Genomic DNA, 18,588 nt, shown 5'->3' with positions numbered 1-18,588 from the left:
TTTTTCTTTCATAGTCCTGTTTTAATTATTATTGGAAAATTACATACTGGATATATTTTCTTTTTAGCTTCAACAACAGCAATTGATAACACCTCCAGCATCAGTGATCATATCATCATAATGATAATGACAATATAACATGCCAAAATGTCAAGCATTCGTTACAAATAATGAAGATAAAAATCAGCACCTTGCTTATATACATATTTTATATATTTTTTAATAGCACAAAATATTGATTTAGTGCTGATTAGTCTTAAATAATGAAAATAAGTTATGTTTTTTAAACTATCATAAAGTGTGTTAAATTAATCAAATTAAAAACTAATGTGAAAACAAATGTGTAAATGGAAAAATATGTACTTTCCTCAATCTTATCAACTAATTACAGTGATAAAGTTATTTCTCCAGCATGTATTGATATCAGCAAGTTGAATAAGATGAATTACTTGTTGTATATCTCATTTGTAAGTCACCATGGATAAAAGCGTCTTTTTAATGCAAGTAAAAATAGAAAATTAAGTTTGGCTTGACATTTCTAAAATAATAAAAACAAAAATATCCTATACTAAGAGGATACATATAGGGAAATTATTTTTTAATTAAAACATTTTAATATGATGTAAAATTTACATTAATCCTTGTAAAACTTTGCAAATATTGAAATGCCTAATACAAATATGGGTATGTCAGTCAATGAAATGGATTTCATTTTGCTTTTTACCATACTGGTTCTTTCTTAATAATAGCTCTAATGCAGTGAAAGCTGAATTCACAACTCCATTAGGATCCTTGTGAAGTCTTTCTGAACACCCAGAATGTGGTTCTTTCACATGTTCTTGCAGCAGGCCTTCTTCTCCTGTGTGTCGTCTGCTGGAGCATTAGGTTGGGACAACGTCACGGCATTGATAGAGCCTCGGGTCACTTCTTTGCTACTCACCTTTTTATGGATTTCTGAGAAAAACAGTAATGACAACATGATTATGGTAATGAAGCCAAGTGATTGTGTACACCAGGCCTATTTCAAGCCTGACAGAAGAGGAGAAATCCAGAGGGTACATGTAAAGTAAAGTACATGTAAATAAGGTCTGATGTGTTCAGAATACACAGTAGATATACCTGCAAGCACAACGTTGAATGCTGCCTCAACATTTACTGACCCCAAAGCTGAGGTTTCCATAAACAGAAGACCATTCTTTTCTAAAATGAGAGAGAGGAAAAAAAAGATGATAATATATTAATAAAAATCAACTAGTGGTTGCTGGATTACATACATACACTGCCCAGTTAAAAAAAAAAGGTTGCGGTTTGGATTTAAATAATGCTTAAGAGTCTATGATTGGATCGTCACTGCAGTGATTATTATGTTTGGCAACAGTTCTTATAACCCTGATTGATTAAGTGTGTAGCTTTTCATTTCTTTAACAACCATGTAGGAAGACACATCATGGCAATATTCCAGGATGACAATGTCATGATTCATCAGGCTAAAATTGTGAAAGAATCGTTGGGAGGAGCATGAAGATTCATTTTCACGCACGAATTGGCTCCTCTGAGTCCAGATCTTTAATTAATTGAAAGTCTTTGGGATGTGCTGGAGAAGACTTTACAGAGTGCAGGACTCTTGCATTGTCAATACAAGATCTTGACCAAAAACTGATGCACTTTTAAAGTCTCCTCCAGCACATCCCAAATACTGTCAGTGAATTTAAGATCTGGATTCAGAGGTTCCAATTCATATATACAGTATGTATTAAATTGTATATATATATATATATATACATATATATATATATATATAGTATACATACTGTATATAATATAAATAAAATAAAGCAGTCTTCAAAAATGACCTGCAAAGTTCTTCGCGTCCTCTGTTGGAACCGACCGTACGTCTGCCAGGTCCGATTTGTTGCCCACAAGCATCACTACGATATGAGCATCTGCGTGATCGTAGAGTTCCTTCAACCAGCGCTCGGCACTTTCATACGTCAAGTGCTTTGAAATGTCGTAGATTAGTAGGGCTCCAACTGCTCCTCGATAATATCTGAAGCATGGGAAGCCAGATCATATCAGGTCAGGTGACTGGATTTACTTCCTTTGTGAGTGAATAGAACACTGTCATAAAACATTACGTCATATAGCAAAATGACAGAACTTGATTTAGAATGACCGGTGAGAAATTAATTGAATAGCAACAGGTGGTGAAATATGCTGTTACAAATAAATACACTACCTTTCAAAAGTTTCTTCTAGTTTTATTCATTATAAGACTTTTGATATGTTACAAAAGATTTCTATCTCCTTTCTTTTCCTCAAACAAAATCCTGAAAAAAATGCATTACGGTTCCTACAAAAATATTAAACAGTACAACTGTTTTCAACATTGATAATAATCAGAAATGTTTTATGTATAAATTATTATTATTTTTAGACATGTAATGTTCCACAGAAGAAAGAAAACCATGGCATGATGTTGAGTATATTATGTCAGAATTGCCATTTTTGGTGTATTAGGGGCGTATTTGCTTGTTTAGCAGCACCATAAGGTCCTTAAATGTTGCATGCAAAACTCACGCAGAAGTGATGGCCCGGTACCGCTCCAGTCCGGCAGTGTCCCAGATCTGAGCTTTGATGGTGAGACCATTTAGCTTCACAGTTCTTGTGCTGAACTCCACTCCGATGGTCGTCCGGCTGTCATGACTAAATTCATTCTTGGTGAAACGTGACAGCAAGTTGCTCTTGCCAACACCAGATTCTCCAATAAGAACCACTGCAACAAAACATGGAGGCGCATATGATTCACAGAGTCTACACTCTTAAAAAAAAAGATTCAGTAGGGTTCTATTTATTTACTTTTAAAGAACTTTTTAAGCCAAAAACGGTTCTATATAGGCTAAGGTGAAATGTCTTAAATGATTGCAAAATACTTTCATGTTTCACTGGTTATTTTTATTTTTTTCTAGTGATAAAGCATGTTTGCAAGTTGTTTAATTCATGACATTTAACCAAAATATAAGATGATTTAAAACAAAATGAATGAATTAAAACTAAATCCATTAAATTACCCCATGATGGGGCCCCCTAAAAGATTCTTGAGAGTGCTTGACAGAAGCCTTAAAGATTCTATATAGAACCTTTTCTTCTAAGAATGTATAGAAATGCTACCAACCAAGACTTGGTGTCATGGCTATATAGTGTCCTTTTGGCACAGGGCACTCATTGCACTAAACACAAACACCGCTTGGTGAACTCAGTAAACACTGCAAAACAATCATGGTGTTAATCTCTAATTTTTAATGGGTGGTTCAATGAGTGCCTTCTGGCAAGAGGACACTATATTCTTGGTTGCTAGCATTTCTACATTCTTTAGAAACACTGTTTGTGTAAAATCGATGGTTAGTTGCGGATTAAGGACCAGACATTTACAGACTCGTGATGCAATTGTCCAAAGTGTAATATGTGTTGTCTTGGACTTTTTTTGAATTTAAGAAATTGGGAAATAATTTGATTAAAAGGAGATGACTTTAAATTCTGATAAGATAAGCCACATTCAAAACATTTATAATTAATATATTTGGCAGACACTTTTACACAAAGTGACTTGCATTGAATTCAAGATTATTATTTAATGTATTGTCTTGGAATCAAACCTCTCCAAGCACTGAGCCCTGAGGCACCCCAGTAGCTAGATGTTGGGTCTTAGATGCCACGCTTCTCCACGACACCCTAAAGGACCTACCTGAGAGGTAAGACTCGAACCATTGGAGTGCAGTTCCCGAGATGAAGGGCATCTCGGGAACTGCACTCCAATGGTTCGAGTCTAAAGGTAGGTCCTTTAGGGTGTCGTGGAGAGGTGTGGCATCTAAGACCCAACATCTAGCTACTGGGGTGCCTCAGACCTCAGTGCTTGGACCACTCCTCTTCTCCATCTACATGACATCACTAGGATCTGTGATTCAGAAACATGACTTTTCCTATCATTGCTACGCTGATGACACGCAACTCTACCTCTCATTACAGCCTGACGATCCGACGGTAGCTGCTCGTATCTCAGCCTGCCTGACAGACATTTCTGGCTGGATGAAGGACCACCACCTTCAAATAAACCTTGCGAAGACAGAGCTACTTGTGGTCTCGGCCAACCCAACACTTCATCACAACTTCTCCATTCAGCTCATCAGCTTGTTGTTTTGGTTTAGGATGAACTGTTAAAAGTGGCTGCTGTTTCGGGTGCGGTGCTCGTTGACTGACGTCTGTCTAACTCATAGCATGAAACGCTCTGATGACATATGATGTCTGCGCGAGCAGGTGTGCGGAGGTATGAAAATACATACGTTGACAGGCAGGTAAGATATCGTTTCATTGCATTCAGACCGAATTCAATGATTGGACGAACGTCTCCTACGTCTTCCACAGATGAGATTTTTATACATATACATATATTTAGACCACTTAACTTAGGAATCGCTTTCAGGGTGTGAAGAGACTTTCATTCAGCATTACAATAAATGCTTCTGGAGCAAATCGCCTAGCCTGCCTTTAATGTCTTATGCAATCACACATCGGCATCCTGATGAGGAAATTGTCCAGGCTTGTTGTTCATTAAAACTTGCGACAGAAGTAGATCTAATCCTTGTATTATTTTGCCAGAACAAACCCACACTGGATGAACAGTGTGTCAGTCCCAGACAGTCTATGAAAACCCAGGTAATTGTAGGTGCAAACAAGAATGACTCAAACGAGTCAGAAGTAAAGTCAACACTCCACCCATGTAGGACAATTGTGACATTAATTTATCATATTATGACAGGAAATGGGACAATTATTGACATAAAAATGAAAAAGTGTTAGAAAACGAGAAATACACAAGGTTTAAGTATATTATAGTAGCCTATAAGAAGTATGTATGAGTTAACTCATGCACAACTATCTGTGTATATTGAACATGTTTGATATTTTCATGTCTTTTTTTATTAAACCACCAGGACAGGTGATAAACGTACTAAAGCTGGCCCTTTAAATGATCACGATCTTGCTTATTTTAAATAGTTTCCTTTAAGTACATTGTGTTCTTGCGGTTTCAATTTAACCCGAAATGAAACCAACACACAATGCAGGTCATTTTAAGTAGTCGCTGTGGTTTGGTGTCATTTGTGCAGATCACAGTTTCACAATGGGCTTCTTCAACAGGTACAACTATTTCCCCTCCTATATTGAGTAACAGACCTCAGTAATCTTGTGAAAACAAACCCTTGTTGTCATGGAAATCAGATTTCAACCAACCTATAGGACAGCATTTGTTTTGTGGTAAACCAACCCTCAGAGCTTTACTTAAAGGACAAATGCAATTGCAGGTATTTCTAACAATGATACAACTTTTTTTTGTATAATATAACAATGTGCAAAGTAAGTGATATTCTCTACAAGTACTGCAAAAACAGTGGGATGAATGCACTGATAATGAAACTATCTGAAAGAGAATTTAAGTTTACATTAGTTTCTGTTTATCACGCATTACCACCGTAACTATACAGAAGTGTCAAATCTTACCTTTGAAAACAAAGTTGTAGGCCTCATCAGACCCCATATTGGCACTCTTGTAAGCAGATCTATCTTCACTAATCTAGATTAATGCTGCATGAGTCAAAAATCCCAAGGAGAATCAAGAATGATAGTTTCCCCACTCTATGATACAGAGGCAGACCTAAAAGAGCAGAAAAACAGTACTAAATATAAATGAAATCCCAGTTTTTGGAGGCCAGTTCACTTGTTTGTACAAGGAACTAGCTGTTATCTAGCCTGGCAGTTCCGCTATGAGATGTGCCGTACCTGGGGAAGTGGGCGTGACTTTAGTTGCGCTCAAGTCCGGTCAAACAGGTAAGGCGAGAACAGGTGCAGTCACATGAAACTGGGTGCAAACGTGCACCTGCTCAGCCAATCAAAAGACGACATACACACCATCCACAACCAATCAATTTCTTTTAAGCAGTCTCTCCCAAGATCACCAAGACATTTGCCATGGAAGAGCCCCTCCCATGGTGCATATTTTGATTTACACGGTTGAAACATCATTGCTTGAAACACAAATAATATAACTGATATAACAGTGAAATTTGATCTTTTAGAAACATTGCAACATATACACTGTTCAGGGTAATTACATACATATAAAACATTCCTGATTCTGTAAGTTTTTGTTTCAATTAATATTATTTCAGACATAACTTAAAAAGTGCTTTAAATAAAGGCAAAAAACAACATGTATCAAATATTTTATTTATTTCATATTGTTGACAACACTTTGGAAGCTTGTTTTAGCCACAGAATAAATAAGGTAATTGCGACTTTTTATCTCACAATTCAGATTTTTTCCCCCTTCCAATTGCAAGTTTATATCTTACAATTCAGACTTTATAACTCACAGTTGAGATTTATTTAGAGAAATTCAGAAGGAAATGGCTTTGCTTTTTTCCCCTCGCAATTGTGAGTTTTTCTCTCACAATTCTGACTTTCTTCTTAAAATTTACTTTCTTCTTAAAACGCAATTGCGAGATATAAATCTGCAAATCTGAGGAAAAAAAGTCAGAAATGTTTGATTTGAACTTTTTTTTTTTAAATCGCAATTACCTTATTTATGTTTTTATTCTGTGGCAGAAGCAAGTTTCCATAAGACACAGCCTGATCACTGACTGTAAAAGTCCTGAGACTTAAATAAAAAAACCAAAAAGAGAAATGCAGTTCAAATGTATTAATGTTTATGGAAATACTTATTTTGGGTTTAACCGCCACATAATTTGATACAACAATCAACTTGAGTATGCAAATAAATAAAGCCATAGATATTATTGTATAAAGGACAAGATCTTGTACTCAAATCCACACATCAAAAGTACATCCTACGACGCTGCCACTTGTGTTAGTGGTTCCTCAAGGTACAGCACTAAAGCCTCAGCCTGTGAACATAAAAAAAAACATTTATGATTGTTCAAGAAAAAACATAAAATGTAAACTCGAGCCGTAGTAATTTAGAGTTCATGTACACCACATATCACCTTGGCTTTAAGCATCCCAAATCCGACTGTCTCCTTGGCATACATGCAAAGCAACAAGTTTGCAACACGTGTAATGGCCACCCTTCCCTCCTGAAATGACATAGAAAATACAGTGCATTTTAAAGAAAAATTATTATCCTGCAACTACAGTAGTTCATCATGATAGTATTATTTCTGGTATAGTTTAATTTCTAAAAACAGATTATAACCCGTGTTTAGCAATGGCCTAAAGCAGAGCTGTGCTAAATTTGTGCATATCTTGTATAATGCATATGTTATTGCACATCTCGAAGTCCAGCATTCACAATCATTTCCTATAACCCAACTGTACAACTTCATTCCTACCATACAATCCATCAGAATGAATTTCAGTTTGTCCTCATTAAAGGCCTGGTGTCCGTTTTTGTCGTAAGCCGCCCAGATGTTGCTGGCAATAGCTGCAGTGACTCTTGCATCGGTGTCTCCATATCCAGAATACGCCAACAGGGAGCCTTCGTTGTTCAATAACCTAAAATAAAACACACCACAAAAACACTTCATATTATATGACTATGACTCGTAAAGATGCAAAAGTTATTTGAACACCAAATGACATCAGCAACCAAAATTTTTCAGAACTTCAGTTTTATTCATCATTTTTGCCAAGTGTCTTTTTAAATAACTTAAGTTCTCATTGAGTTCACACGGTTAAACAAAAAACATGTTTTTTTAGACATGATTTACTTAAGTGTGTGCTCGCTCTCTCTCTCTCTCTCTCTCTCTCTCTCTCTCTCTCTATATATATATATATATATATATATATACACGATATTGTAAATAAATGGAATTTCAAGTGATATTTAATAATCTATTGCAAAGACATTCCGATATTTCTAAGTATAGGCTACTCAAGTCTCCAATAACGTTCGGAGCTACTGCACGAATATGACATTTGTTAATGATTTAACATGCAAGACAACATTAACCCAACAAAACCCTAGGACACAAAATACCTTAATTGAACATGCTTTGAATAAAATAAATGTACATCATTGTTTCATACAAGTGTATCTGCCAGCTAAAGCTACTGATATGAACAGATTGAATTTCATATACTTACAGGGTGCTCTGAACTCCACTGGTGTTTGCTTGACTGAGTACTTGTGTTAATGCTTTAGGACGCAACATAATTTAAATGAAAAGAGGAAAGATACTAATAAACGTTTAATATGTACGCGAGATTATAGCAATAACTTCCAGGAGCACAACAAGAACATCAGCTGACTTCTTCCTTCCGCGCGGATGCTTCATGGGAAATGTAGTGTCATTGTGTGCCTAGGAACTACAAAACCGTGGCCTAGACTAAAGATCGCTTGAAGAGAGATCAACCCACCCAGAAAACTGAACAAAACACGGATGATTTATTTACGTTTTCGGAGCATTATTAAAATAAAGGAAACCACAAATTCAGTGTTCTTTTTTTAAGGTTATTTTGAGGGGATTTATAGTCATTCTGGGCGCACATAAATTAATACTTTAAAACTTTTATTAAAACGTTTTCTTGTATATTGGCGATGCATAAACGTGTTATAAAATCACAAATAATGTCAGTACTGTTTATCGGTCCGACAAGGATTCACTAAGGTATAGTGCTACTTTGGCTTCCAAGCAAATGCGCTTTCTTGTATAATGTGCTTTTTATCGATGTTATACTTGCATGCAAATACAATATATATTTAAGAGACCTCCCAACCTTTTGTCTTTACTTCATTTTGGGAGTGAGGGCCTCTAGGGCACAGGAGCAAGTACAGCCCTTGATTAAAACTGTGAGGGTAATATCACAAACGGATTTCTTAACTTCAAAGGTTTGTTGCAACTAGCTCGCCCCAATAAGTCACAACCTGTTTATAATTTACATGTACATTCTTAAATATAAAGATGATTTATTTGGCTTCTATAGAGAACCTTTAACATCCATAGAACCTTTCCAATGCACTAAATGTTATATATTATGGATGAAAGGGTATGTTAGATTATTAAAATGTTACTCACACCTTTATTTTTAAGAGTACATGGTTTCGAGACTTTGACCAATGAACTTCCATTATTCTTAAATAATCTTTTTAAAATCATTTTTATAGTAACTGCACCCACAAAAAAACAATTTGTACAGATGAGCATAACAGAATCTGAATTCACTATAAGATTTACCATAACTTTTATATGGTAAATCTTAACTTATACTTAAAATTCCAGGTTTTCAAAGGCCAACTTCTCATATTGTGTGCCAAAGTACATTGCCAATGTTATTTAAGGAAGCAATCTTAATGCTTTATGATAGCAGAAATAAATGCATGTACAATGCATCAAGATGAACAAATGACTTTAGTGAGACCACCCCTAATTTGACAATACCTGCAACCCTCAGGTGAATTAAAAACATTGTGGTTATAAGAGAACATGATCATGCAATCCTTAAACCATTATTTGTAAACCATTTTAAAAAGCATTGCAAAGAGTGACAAGACAAAATCAGATGTGGCTTAAAGGAAAAACAAACCTCAATTAATGTATGTTTCTGTATTGTAATTCAAGTATAATAAAAAGTGGATTATGGATGTGCAGCAAAAAAAGTTGAACATTTTAATTCACATCAAATCTCTGTTAGTATATAGCTGTTGGTTAGCACTGAGAGAAGCTAGCATCACTATCATGCTGTAACCAGTTTTTGATTTGCCAGAGGAACTTGAGGATGATGTTTCCAGTATACAAGTCTGTTCCAGGCACTAGAATGCTCCTATGTCAAAGCATAAAGATATGATCAAAACAAATGGTTTCTGCGTTACTGCTTGTTAAGCTGAGAAATATTTTATTGATGCTTTGTTACAGCCTTACCCATATGACAAGCCTTTACGGTCAATTGAGGTACACTCCTCACAAAGGCAAACGACTAAAGAGATGACTGAACATCTTTTCCAAATGTCATCTTCAAAATGTATTCCTTTTTTCTAAAATAGCTGAAGTGTAAGCAATCAGAGTCAAGGTGTTATAGTGCTCCAACATGTTCATGTCTATTAGATTTTGATTAACACATCAAATGTCAAGGAACGCTCAAATCAACGTCAACCAAGGAAGGTGGAAAGGGAGTAAAGGGTAAGCTCTACATTTCTGCAATAAATACTGGTTTGATCAGGCATGAATTAGAAGAAATAGAGAAATTAAGGAAACCAAGCATTCTCACAGAAGACAAGAATCTCTCTGGCCTCAGAATTCAAGCGGATGGATTTTATTCTCCTAACCACCGAGTAGTGCCTCAGGTGAGCATGTTCTAATTGTAAGGAATGGTAACTTAAACTTGGTTCAGCAAATGCAAGCTTTGTCCCATCTTACTAGTGATGAGGGGTTAGTGTGACGTCATTCCACAGCGATTCTGGTTTTGTTTTTTTGTTCAAGGAAACAAATTTGAAACCTCTTTGCTTTGATTCAGAGATCAACTGATTGAAGCACAAAAAAAAACAAAAAACAAAAACAAGATTGGAGTAATTGGAATTCTGTCTATGTAGGGCTTGTCAGATTTTATGTGATGAAGGACTATGAAGGACTTCTTGTCTCCCTTCGCACGCTCTCAGCTGATGGAATTAAGAAGGCTGGGAGCCAAGCAGTCTTTCGATGGCGGCATTGATGTCCCCCCCGGTGGCGATGAGGGCCTGCAAGTTGGCTTCCCTGTTGATGAAGCCCATGGCACTCAGCTGCTCCAGCTGTTGCTGGAAACGCACTTCTGGAGTCGGAGTCTGCAAAGCAAAACAAAGTGAGTACAACCAACCATACTCTTAAGTGTGATTAACAGTAACAAAGAAACAAGAGTACCGATGCACTCCCTCCAGCAAACATCTGTAACATCTGTTGCATGAGCTGCTGCTGGGCGGGATTAGCTCCAGCAGCCGGGGTGGGGGCGGGGCCCTGGCCTGAGGGCGGAGGATTCTCAGGAGTCACATTCACACCTGTGGGCAGTGGGGAAGCAGGAATCCCAGTAGGAATCCCAGTGGGCATCCCCGCAGGCATCCCCGCAGTCATCCCACCAGGCATCCCACCAGGCATCCCACCAGGCACCAGACTACAAAGAGACAAGACATTTAATTGGGAAAGAGCAGATATGGACATACTGCTTGTTTAATTGTTGGATCTGACATCTAATTGTTTACATAAATGGAATAACACAAACTTGCTTAATAGGCAAACATGTGTGCTGTAATCTAGAGGAAGCTGCATTTACTTGGTGACAAAGCCAAGAGGGAAATAACTAGTAGAAAGAGGATGTGTTCTCTAAGGTATCTCACTCTGTAGAGAATGTAATACTAGTGTTAAGCGATATAATTTAAAAAAAGATTTTGCTGGAAAAATATAAAATATTTCAAACTATCAAATTAAATATTTGAATTTAAAATACAATTCAGGTATTCATTTGGATTATCATATCAAAATAGTATTCTACATTTGCCCTGCATGTTACATGTTGTTTTTAATGGTGGTTGACAAATCAAAACTGCACCTGGGCATGAGACCAGGGGCTTCGGTTTGAAGGGTTTGCAGTCCTTCCTGGATCTGCATTAGGGCTCGCATGGCTCGAGGATTTGTCATGACAGAAAGGGCTTCTGGGTTCTGCATCTGTAAGTGTGTCAGAAAACAAGTCAGGTAGAAAGTAAATAAAACCCAAATCCAGTCACATATCCCAAAAACACAATCTACAACAATCCCAACTGGACAAACCTGCTGCAGAAATACAGGTAGCTGCTGTCTCATTTGATCCTGCAGCTGTGGATTTCCCGCAAAGAGAGGGTTGTTCATCAATACCTGAAAAATGCATTTTTATTAGTACTAGAACATCATAGCAAAACTTTGAGAACTACCAAATGATGGTCTTGCTACCTGTGAGGCAACGTCAGGATTCTGAGCCAGGGACTGCATCATGGTGCGCATATAAGGAGCAGAAAGCATGTTCTGCATAAGCTGAGGGTTCTCAGAGATCTGTTGCATTAGGCTTTGCATGCCAGGACTGTTGAACATGCCTAACAGTGAACCACACACACACACACAAAGTTTAACATGAAATCAATTCATTTGAGATGCTTTGTAATTCTAGACAGAAATGTAAATTTCACCCTTTTATGCAGTATTCGACTAGAATAAATAATTTGACAAAATAATCGGTGTACATAAATTATCTGCTTGCAAATTCTCCACAACAAATCATGCAGCTTGCTTTACAGTAAAGACGAATGTTTACATGAAATGCTATTACCGTTTCCTAGGCTAGAGGAGCTGATGCCCAGAGGGTTGGACACACTGGGTGTGGTTGAGCTAGTGGTGGAGCTGGCGGTGGTAGCCGTCCCAGAGGTGGTGGTGGTGGAGTTGGTGTCAGGGGGGCCCCAGGGATTTGGTAGGGGCTCTCGGTTTTCTGTCCTGGAGGGCTGTACTCCAGAATTTTCAGCATTTCCACCCAATGCCGAGAAGGGGTTATTTCCAAACTATTCAAATGATGATGCAATATAACATTTACTGTTAATATTAAAATTAGAGTTTAAATTTTAGGTGACAACCTAAATTTGTTATTTTAAATAAATATATATATAATTTTAAAATAATTAAATCTGACCTGTTCACGTGCAGCACTAAACATTGGCTCTTGAATGTCTGTGTACATCCTCCGAAGAGCATTATAACCCCCAGGAATACTCTCTAGGTTACTAAGCGCCCGGTCCTGGTTACGCATCATCTCTTGCATCATGGCTGGGTTCCGTGCCAACTCCATTGTCTTAAGGAGCAAGAAAAAAAAAAACACTAAGTGTTGTAAAATCAAACTAAAATTAAATTAACGTGTCCATTTCCATGCTGTAGTAGATGACCAATTACATACCTGTCTCATGAGCTCTGGGTTATTAAGCATGTGTGAAATCTCTGGGTTACGCTCCATTAGTTGCTGCATCTGTGGATTGGCTACGATCATCTGCCTCATCAGGTCAGGGTTGGACATCATGCTCTGCACAAGCGGGTTCTCCATGATCTGAGACAGCATCTCAGGGTTAGACATGAGCTGTCGCTGCATCTGCTGCTGAAGCTCCATGAAGTTGGCAGATCCCATACCGAGGTTAGACAGGCCTGACAAGTCACCAAACCCAGCTGAAAACACACAAAGACAGCCAGGATATAACAAAAGCAAAATAAAAGTGCAGAATGTTCTTACAATGAACTGTATTAGGATTCACGGCATTTGTCTTTCAAATTATTATTTTTATGAAAGGAACTAGATTAGGGGGTTAAAAAATGTGTCAGTTAATAAATTGAACAAATTCTTCTCATGTACATTGCAAGAAAAGATTGTGGAACTACAATGACAACAGAGACAATGAGAACATTTAAAAACGGCATTCACCTAGTATTTATGCATGTACATTTTCATGAAATCGCACTTAAATCTAGTAGGCTTATCGCTTATCGATTTTGAAACTGCAAAGGCTGCAAATATCTTTTATGCGCAGCTTGTCATTTAGCTACGGCTCTGTAAACGCTGCTCCATCTGAGTCACCTATAACGTGCATTTGGAAAAGCAACATGCGTCATACCTATTTCCAAACATTAAAAGCATTTATGAACCTCGACCAACAAAAGACAATATCTAGTGCTGTAGTGGTGCGTCGATGCCATATTTTTGCGTCAACACTATTTATTTTTTGCACCGTTTCCGGCGGTACAGCTCGCCACCACACGTGGGAGACCGAAACATTGCAGAATGGAGGACGAAGACAACTAGAAGTGAATGTGCTTTCCATTAAATGAATCACACACAGTAAACAAAGCCTTAACAAAAAAAAAAACGTTGCAATTTAGACGCGCAAACTGGGTGCCGGTGCGGTGAGACGTACATGCTCGGGCAGATTCGGCTTGAAGACGTTCAACGTCGGTTGCGGCGCCACCCAACGCGTCATTTTTGCCGCGCGCACCTTTGCGCTCCTGCGGACGCGTCGAGTTTTAACAAGGCTTTACTCCGTGTCAGCGCACACTCTGATCGGTAAAGGGGCACAGACCTCTACCGAATCATCTCCTGCAGCAGCCTCCGAAGCACCACTAACTCCGCCTACGTTTCCCTTGTAAGCTGATATTAGTATTTAAACATTCTCTATGATAATTTTTTTTTGTAAAAAATATTTTAATAACACGTTTTTGGCGGTTATAGAGTTCTAATGATGGTGTTCAAATACATAACATTAGACTAACGTTAGCCAGCTTATAGTAACATGATTCAGGACACTAGTTAGTATTTAATTGAGATACATTATATTTCTTTATTAATCGAGCAGCAGAAAATTAGTGGTTAGATTAATCGACTAATCGATAAAATAATCGCCCAACTAATCATTTAGTTAATAATTGTTTACCCCAGCCCTAACAATATCTAATAACATGCTTTTACTCCAAACTCACTTCATAACTACAGTAGAGCAACCTTCTGTGAGATGATGTGGCTTCTAACACAGAATAAGTTGTGTGTTTATAAGTCATGTTTAATCAAAGCGTTTCAATCTTCTGTTTATTCAGCTACAGATAGTTTGATAACAGTATGATGCCCAATAGGGATTTCATGGAATGATGTGCGTTGTCGTACTTAAGCGGAGGGGCATATTTGACGTGTCTGCGTGTGATAGCTCCATCTGACATTCAGATGGAACAGCATTTACTATCGATCAGCAGCACTGCACTGACAAGCTGCGCATAAAATAATCGCAGCCTTTGCCAAATCGCGTGAGGTTTCATTGCGATTAATCGTGCAGCGCTAATACAGAACAAATATTCTCTCTTGTATGTTGCAACCAGTGGTACTTTGAATTATTTATATGCTATTAATAAAGTATTAATAAAGATTTCTTATTTAAATTTCCATTTAAGGTTTTAAATTCAAGTCTAAGTTTTTAGAATTGTTTTATGTGCTTTAGCCATTTTAAATATTTTTATTTAGCTTCAATTTATATTTCAGTTATAGTAATTTTAGTACTTTTTTCAGTCAGCCGCCAAGGAAAGATTTCTAATTTTAATTTAAGTTTAAATGTTACACATTTCATTTTATTTCAGAATAATTTAAATTAACAAAAACTATTTTAACAGATTACTTAAAGGGATAGTTCACCCAAAAATGAAAATTCTGTCAGTATTTACTCACCCATATGTTGTTCCAACTCCGTAAGACCTTCGTTCATCTTCGGAACACGAATTAAGATATTTTTGATGAAATCTGAGAGCTGGATCACTCTCAGATTGACTACAAGTGACTACAGTGGCTCAATCTTAAATTTATCAAACGACGAGAATACTTTTTGTGCGCAAAAACAAACAAAAATAAAGACTTTATTTCAACTATTCATTTCCTTCTCTGTTGGCCTTGAGTCAGTTAACTTAGTGTGATAGCGTAGAGCTACGTCACACGTAGGCTCACTATTGGCCAACACTGGTCATGTGTGTTATGCGTGTGACGTACAACAACAGAAGCTATACACTTTTACACCAGTGAACTGACTCGAGGACCACCGAGAAGGAAATGAATAGTTGAAATAAAGTTGTTATTTTTGTTTTTTAGCGCACAAAAAGTATTCTCGTCATTTGATAAACTTAATATTGAGCCACTGTAGTCACTTGGACTATTTTAACAATGTCTGTAATAACTTTTCGGGGCCTGCAAGTTCAATCCCTCAAAAAGCCTATGGAGGAGTGATCCAGCTCTCAGATTTCATCAAAAATATCTTAATTCGTGTTCTGAAGATGAACGAAGGTCTTACGGGGTTGGAACGACATGAGGGTGAGTAAACACTGACAGAATTTTCATTTTTGGGTGAACTATCCCTTTAACAATAACAAAAAGTCACAACACAAAACACTACAACAATATTATGGAATTAAATTAAAAACATAATTAACCTAGTATATTGGCTGGCTGTGACGGGTTTGGGGACGTCCCAACGCCCTGGGTTGTGCCCAGGTTGCCCGTGGGGCTCGGGGTAGCAGTTCCACCGTTGTTGCCCTCTGATGGTCCAGGGCCAGAAGAAGCAGAGGTCTGCGAACTACCACCACCCGATGTCCTACAAGCACAAAACGCCCTAAAAGTGAGCCACTCAAACTGCATAGGGATTATCTTACAACACAAAATGGCTTTGCATATGAAAAAAACGGTTCTGTTTTGACCCTAAAACCAGGTCCTCTTACTTTTGTGCGGTTTTGATGACCAGGTGAACCGTGAGTCCGTCTTTAATGCCATGCTGACCGAGAGTGTCTCCATCCTTCAGTATCTTACCAGCAAAAATCAAAACCAACTGGTCTTGCTTCGCCTTGAATCTTTTTGAGATTTCTTCTTTAAACTGTTAGGAGGTCGAAACATGCGGGTTATAATGTTATACATTAAATCAAATCAATTCAACCTCACTTCTGAATAACACCACGGTCTCTTTTATTAAGACTAAGCTCGTAAACATCAGCATAAAACAGCAATTATTCGAATAAACTGACACAAACATTTCAGTATAGCACAATGTTTTCAATGAGAAGTCATATAACATGCTGTTTAGTCTATCCATAAAATTCTGAAGTCAAAAATACTAAGTAAAACAGAAAGAGCGCGACTAAAGATGACAGACTAGAACCTTCTAACATTACATGAGCAGGCCATTTATTTAACGACAACCGCGAGTTAGAAAACCCCACTTTACATGCGTTATTAAAAACAAAAAACAATGAATGATATGCTCAGAATAACCGCATTTAAGTAATAACAAAAGTGAAAGTCATTCTAAATATCCACTGCGAATATTTTCGTCTCTGGCTGTTCGTCGTCAATCGTTAGCTCATCGGCTAAAGCTGTTAGCCGCTGGTGTAACGAACGCCCGGGTGCCACAAACAACACGAAATCGCGAAAGAAATCACCTGTGCCACAGATGAATCTTCGGCGATGGCTATTTCTTCTTTATCCTTCGGTGTTTTGACGGTGACCTTAATGATAGTTGCACTAGCGGCGGCATTTTCTTCAGTGTTCGTCTCCACGGCAGGATCCGTGCCGCTATTCTCCGCCATCTTTACTCTTCTTTTACTTCATTACATCATCGCACCAACAAGCATCGGGGAAAAGTGCTGCAAACGCCTACTGTTCCACAGCGGCCTCTGGTGGTGTGGCGTGTCATCGACAGACTCGCTGTATGAAATCACTCAAAGTTCGCTGTAATTTGCACCTTGTGTAGAGGATGCTAAAGAAGGCGAAGAAGACCATGAAAAGAAACCAGTTAATGAATGTGTGACAGCCAGGCCACCACACAAGGATAGCAAGTGGATCAATTTGCGTCTTGTTGAAGGTGACATGCTTTGAGTTTTACTTTGAGTTTGCCTTTACTATAGCCTGGATACAATATCCCAGGGACCTTTTAGGCTCTGTAGTGTGGTAAGACTTGGGTCTCATTTTGATCATTTTTATGTTTCTAAATCAGTTCATGTTACACCATGTCTTTTCAAAAAGTAAACTATTGACATTTCATTCGATTTATTCATAAATTTTGAAAGCATTGATATATTTCTTTGTTTGCTTTGCCTATTAGTTAATAGTTGGAAATAGTGTTATTCACCCTACAGTTTCCTAGTCCTTGTCTGGTGTCTATTAAAACCATATATTACATTATATCTGTGTTTATGTTATTTCTGGTTCTGTTATTTTTTTTATATTGATTGTGTTTTACAGCTGGTCATTATTATAATGATTATTCAGTGGTGCACTGGCTATCACTGTTGTACTGTATTCAGTGGACCTGGCAATGGAAAATACTCCATACTGCAACTACAATTATTCACTATATATTATTCACTGTATGATGAATCTCTTTCCATTACAGAGAAACAGAGGATGGAAATGTGTTTAGATGGTGTAACGCACCAAACAAATATTGTCAAAATTTTACAACTAATACTTTGATAGTTAACTCAAAAAAAAAATTAACATGATGTAATTTTTATAGTTGACTCTTTACCCACTTGTATCATGAGAGGACTAGATATCATGATGATAGTGTTGTCGGTCCTTCAGCTCTGTGTGAACATCAGTTTCTGTGTTTTAACTGGGAAAGCTTTGTGCAAGAAGGATGAAGATGCAAAGGTACTGTATCATCATCATCAACACTATCAGTCAAATCCACTGTGATCATGACGATTCTGAGAGCTGATCTGTGTGTTCATGTTTGTTTGTGGTTTTGCAGTCGGAGGATCCAGAACTTCACAAGACAAGATGAACACACAAAATAATCAAAGTTAATCTTTTTGCTTGTAACGGAATGGCATTTTGTCTCTCATTTTAATAGTAAAATGACATCACCATCTGCAATACCAAATCATCAAGCTACGTCTTTATTCTAACCTTTCCTTTTAAAACAAAATGAACTTTGTTAATTTTGAACACAGTAAAAAGGGCACTTTTAGGCTTCTTTTTAAATAAGTGACTTCATCTTGCACAGGCTTTCATGATTTTTTTTCAGCA

General features: G+C 37.4%; 3 protein-coding genes across 4 annotated transcripts; all 3 read right to left on the bottom strand.

Moving 5' to 3' along the window:
- On the bottom strand, window positions 1-5,830 carry rab25b (RAB25, member RAS oncogene family b). Its single transcript, XM_077221635.1, has 5 exons — window positions 5,554-5,830; window positions 2,578-2,773; window positions 1,854-2,047; window positions 1,120-1,200; window positions 1-954 (listed from the first exon to the last, which is right to left on the bottom strand). Exons 1-5 carry the CDS (start codon window positions 5,588-5,590, stop codon window positions 830-832), a joined length of 633 nt encoding a protein of 210 aa, XP_077077750.1. The 5' UTR covers window positions 5,591-5,830; the 3' UTR covers window positions 1-829.
- Window positions 5,831-6,265: 435 nt separating this feature from the next.
- On the bottom strand, window positions 6,266-8,367 carry lamtor2 (late endosomal/lysosomal adaptor, MAPK and MTOR activator 2). The gene is made up of 4 exons (XM_077221636.1): window positions 8,155-8,367; window positions 7,401-7,563; window positions 7,056-7,145; window positions 6,266-6,956 (listed from the first exon to the last, which is right to left on the bottom strand). The coding sequence occupies exons 1-4, from the start codon at window positions 8,220-8,222 to the stop codon at window positions 6,900-6,902; spliced, it is 378 nt and encodes a 125-aa protein (XP_077077751.1). The 5' UTR covers window positions 8,223-8,367; the 3' UTR covers window positions 6,266-6,899.
- A 1,501-nt stretch (window positions 8,368-9,868) lies between these two features.
- ubqln4 (ubiquilin 4) lies at window positions 9,869-17,182 on the bottom strand. Of its 2 annotated transcripts, XM_077221541.1 has the most exons (12): window positions 16,998-17,172; window positions 16,284-16,435; window positions 15,999-16,159; window positions 12,949-13,211; window positions 12,688-12,846; window positions 12,334-12,559; window positions 11,961-12,100; window positions 11,802-11,885; window positions 11,584-11,699; window positions 11,129-11,148; window positions 10,902-11,092; window positions 9,869-10,825 (listed from the first exon to the last, which is right to left on the bottom strand). In XM_077221541.1, exons 1-12 carry the CDS (start codon window positions 17,142-17,144, stop codon window positions 10,673-10,675), a joined length of 1,812 nt encoding a protein of 603 aa, XP_077077656.1. In that variant the 5' UTR covers window positions 17,145-17,172; the 3' UTR covers window positions 9,869-10,672. The 2 variants fall into 2 exon arrangements, with proteins under 2 accessions (XP_077077656.1, XP_077077655.1); XM_077221540.1 differs by having other exon boundaries at window positions 10,902-11,148; window positions 16,998-17,182.
- Window positions 17,183-18,588: the final 1,406 nt, after the last annotated feature.

This window comes from Siphateles boraxobius, unplaced genomic scaffold (genome assembly GCF_051911475.1).
Source record: "Siphateles boraxobius isolate OS27281-9 unplaced genomic scaffold, OSU_SipBor_1 84, whole genome shotgun sequence".
In the NCBI taxonomy this organism is placed as follows: domain Eukaryota; kingdom Metazoa; phylum Chordata; class Actinopteri; order Cypriniformes; family Leuciscidae; genus Siphateles; species Siphateles boraxobius.
The sequence above is the reverse complement of the archived record's forward strand: the minus strand, read 5'-3'. Positions and strand labels throughout refer to the sequence as shown.